General features: G+C 47.5%; 1 protein-coding gene across 24 annotated transcripts in view; it reads left to right on the top strand.

Annotated features, from left to right (window-relative positions):
• The window catches only part of LOC100747554 (CUGBP Elav-like family member 4), a 548,998-nt gene that overhangs the window by 471,630 nt on the left and 74,096 nt on the right, over positions 1–3,272 (top strand). For 10 of the 24 annotated variants that reach the window (XM_033319121.1, XM_033319124.1, XM_033319126.1 and 7 more), the window contains exon 1: positions 2,569–2,721. The exons of 11 other annotated variants lie outside the window; for them this stretch is intronic. In XM_033319121.1, coding sequence (XP_033175012.1) covers positions 2,584–2,721 — 138 coding nt within the window. In that variant the 5' untranslated portion in view covers positions 2,569–2,583. Of the gene's footprint in view, positions 1–404; positions 1,070–2,568; positions 2,722–3,272 lie in introns of those variants that run through there. 3 more of the 24 variants (XM_012381774.3, XM_012381770.3, XM_033319137.1) reach the window with 1 other exon arrangement.

Consider the following 3,272-nt stretch of genomic DNA (forward strand, 5'->3'; position numbering starts at 1 on the left):
AAAAGAGGCGGGGGAGATTGGTGGCGAGGTGGTTGGACGAGCGGATAGCAAGGGATTTCCAGCAGAATAAGAGAGACAGACGGAAAACGAGAAGGAGGAAGAGACGGCAGGAGGTAGAAAAGAGAGAGAGAGGGAGAGAGAAGGGGAGAGAGAGAGGGAGAGAGAGGGAGAAGGACATATATCGGCTGCTACGAGGGTGCGTGAGCTTTCTCTCAGAGGGTGCGTAGAGTCAAAGAGGGGGACATCGGAAGGAGAAAGGGCCGACAGGGTCGCAGAGGGGCGATGGGCGAGAGGCTAGAAGGGAACAGGAGGGTGGGAGAGAAAAGGAAGAAGGGGGATAGCGGCCGGGAGGGTGGGTAGTGGGGGATGAAAGGGAGAAAACTAGAGGGTGCGTGTAGGCCTGGGGAATCAGTCGCGGACGAGCTGCGTTCGGGGTTTTATCTGTAGCGCTCTGTCCTTCCCGTCTCCTTCGCACTCTCGTCGCGCGTTCTGTCCCTCTTTTTCTATCCCGAAAGGACGCTTCACCACGTACGTACATAGACGCACACGTCTACGCACACACATATTCCCTGGACATTCGCGCGAAAAGCCCGCGCACTTTATTCGTATACGTGTTCGCGGAATATCGTGGCGAAAACGTGCACGAAAAAACAAGAAAAGAGAAAGAAGGTGAAAAACAGACGGAGACAGGCTGCCAACCCGGTTCTCCTTTCATGCAGTGGAAAATCGCGGGCGGAAACACGTGCAATATAAAACGACGCTTCGGAGATTCTCGGAGGCGCGCGGATGCGCGACGAATTAAATACGTTCGTGTCGTCCTGCGCCGTGATCGTTGCGTCGCATCGCATTGTACTCGCGTGTCGTCGCACACGACAGTGAACTACGCTTTTATTCGATAGATCTCGTTAATTTTGCGGTGATATCGCGGCGTTGAGGTGTACTTCATCTCGAGATATCGCCTAGTTTGTTTTCGTTCTTCTTTGCGAGATTGTTTACGCGCGAGCCGAAACTGTTACCAATGGTTCATATAGTGGAAGTTGTATCGTCGCGTCGGAACGACTTACAAATGGTGAGTGAGAATCTTATTCGTGCAAATTAATGCAAATTATACCAATGTATCTGGTCGGTTGAATTAATCAGGTCGATTATTTTCTACGAACGAACGAGTCCATTGAGGTTCTTGAAGATTAAAGCGATCGCGCGTTAGCCCTTGGCGATAATTCGACGAAGGTGCAATATTTGGAATATCGTGTTTTCCTAAACGCATCAAGAATCTAGTCACGAAATCGTTGGCACAACGTACCAAGCTAACGCAGAAAATGCGTAACACGGTTGTAAAAACGAGGTGCCGATTCCGGCTATATAGACGTTCCGATAGACGGGTACGAAAATACATGGATCTAGGCGAGTTTACGAGCGACCGCGAATTTTCATGCACCGGCCCTCTTTATATCGGTCGCTCGCCCGTTCGCTCACGCATCGAACTCGTAAAAGATTTTCGTGCGTCTGTTTACGCGCGGTTATTTCTGGCGGCATATGCGCAACCGTTACGTTATATGTACCCATATGTTGTACAGGCTGTACGCGGAACGTTTACAATAGTACCTCCTCGCCCCGCTTTTGCATACGTACTGAGCTCGAATGCACGTGTACACGTGTGCACGCATACGTGTCGAAGGGCATTAGGCGCGCGTACGTGTGAGCGCACGCGAAGAAACGCAGCTGCTCGATAGCGGGCGTGTCTACGTTCCGGTCTGCGCTTCAACGTGTTTCACGAATCCCGCGAGTCTTTATCAACCGGCAGATAACGGGGTTAAATCCAACTTCGATCGATCCTATACCTATTACGAAGGGATTTTCAACTCTTCCTTTTTTCGACTTTTATCAAGTGGAACGCGATAAAATGAATTGTTTCCTCCGTTAACTTGAAACTTCCGGCGCTCCTGCCGGATGTGCCAAACGATTTCTCGATGTTTTAATCAAGGTATTGGTTTCTCCGTGTAATTTCGTTCCCCTTCGCGTTTTCGGCTGTTTCACACGGTAAAATGTACTCCCTGCGTTTTAACTATTGCATCGAGAGCAACGCGTGGTATTACGCACATATAAACGAACGAATGTCGACGTTTGAAGCGGAACTTTTCTATAATTTACTAATCTGTGTTTCAACCATTTGGGAACCTATATCGAAAAAGATTCAACGTTTTAACTTGCAGAAACGAAGAAATTTCTATCTATCGCTGTGTTATCAATTTTTTATGAAAATATGGATTTTTTATAAACACTGTCATATTTCACCGAATATGAACACATCTCGATGAAATCTATGGCGCAATTTCGAAATTCAATTACGGTGTATAAATAGAAAACACGATAAATAATCGTTGGGAAGATTTTGCATAGTCTATCGATGTTGCGGAGCGCAGAGGAGGATATGCCGTTTTCACGTAATATGCGACCTAGTTGCCGAGCGAAATTTATTATCTCGGATAAACGATGTACCTTCGATCGGTGGCTTCGCGTCCATTTACCTGTCTTCCTGTCGATCGGAGCTTCCTTCGCGTTGACGTTGCCCATCCTATATGTATGGTGTGCGTTTGTGTATCGGAAACGTTGAACAGAACACATGACGGGTTCTCACGAGAAGGCGGATCGGTGTTGATGCAGAGACGTACATCAATTAATGCAGCAGCACACGTGAATGTGCCAGCGCATAACGCCGTGGTAATGTAGCTCGCCACATGGCTCCGCTGCTTTGCTTGGCTCATCAATCCTAAAACCAGACCACCCGTTCTCCAACTTACCCATCGTGCCGGGCTCGAATGCGACGTGCACCACGATATAGATCGATATTTCTTAAATATTTCGGGAACCACGCGTCGCAACGTTAATTCTTAACGCGATCAATTATTTCTAACGTGTATGTTAGTTTCCTTCGAAAAAATTTTAGCGAAAAGTTTAACGCAACCACACGCTAAACCATCGATTCTCTAATTTTCCTGTACAATCGTATACGTAAACGACACGCGTGTTATTTTGTTGTGCATTATTTAAAGCTGCTAATCTACGTGACTTTGTTCCACGAATCGATGAATCAGTTACGTTTCACCGCATAATTAGATGATATGGTAGCGCGAGGTCCGCAAATGTAAGCCGCGAACCGCATACATGAAAACGGGCCCATGTCAAAAGCAGCGTTAAACGTTTGTGAAAGTCGTGTCGGTGGTTTTCGACCGTCTGTCTGACAGAACACCGGCAACAATACCGCGATCGAC

This window comes from Bombus impatiens, unplaced genomic scaffold, assembly GCF_000188095.3.
Source record: "Bombus impatiens unplaced genomic scaffold, BIMP_2.2 scf_0135, whole genome shotgun sequence".
In the NCBI taxonomy this organism is placed as follows: Eukaryota; Metazoa; Arthropoda; class Insecta; order Hymenoptera; family Apidae; genus Bombus; species Bombus impatiens.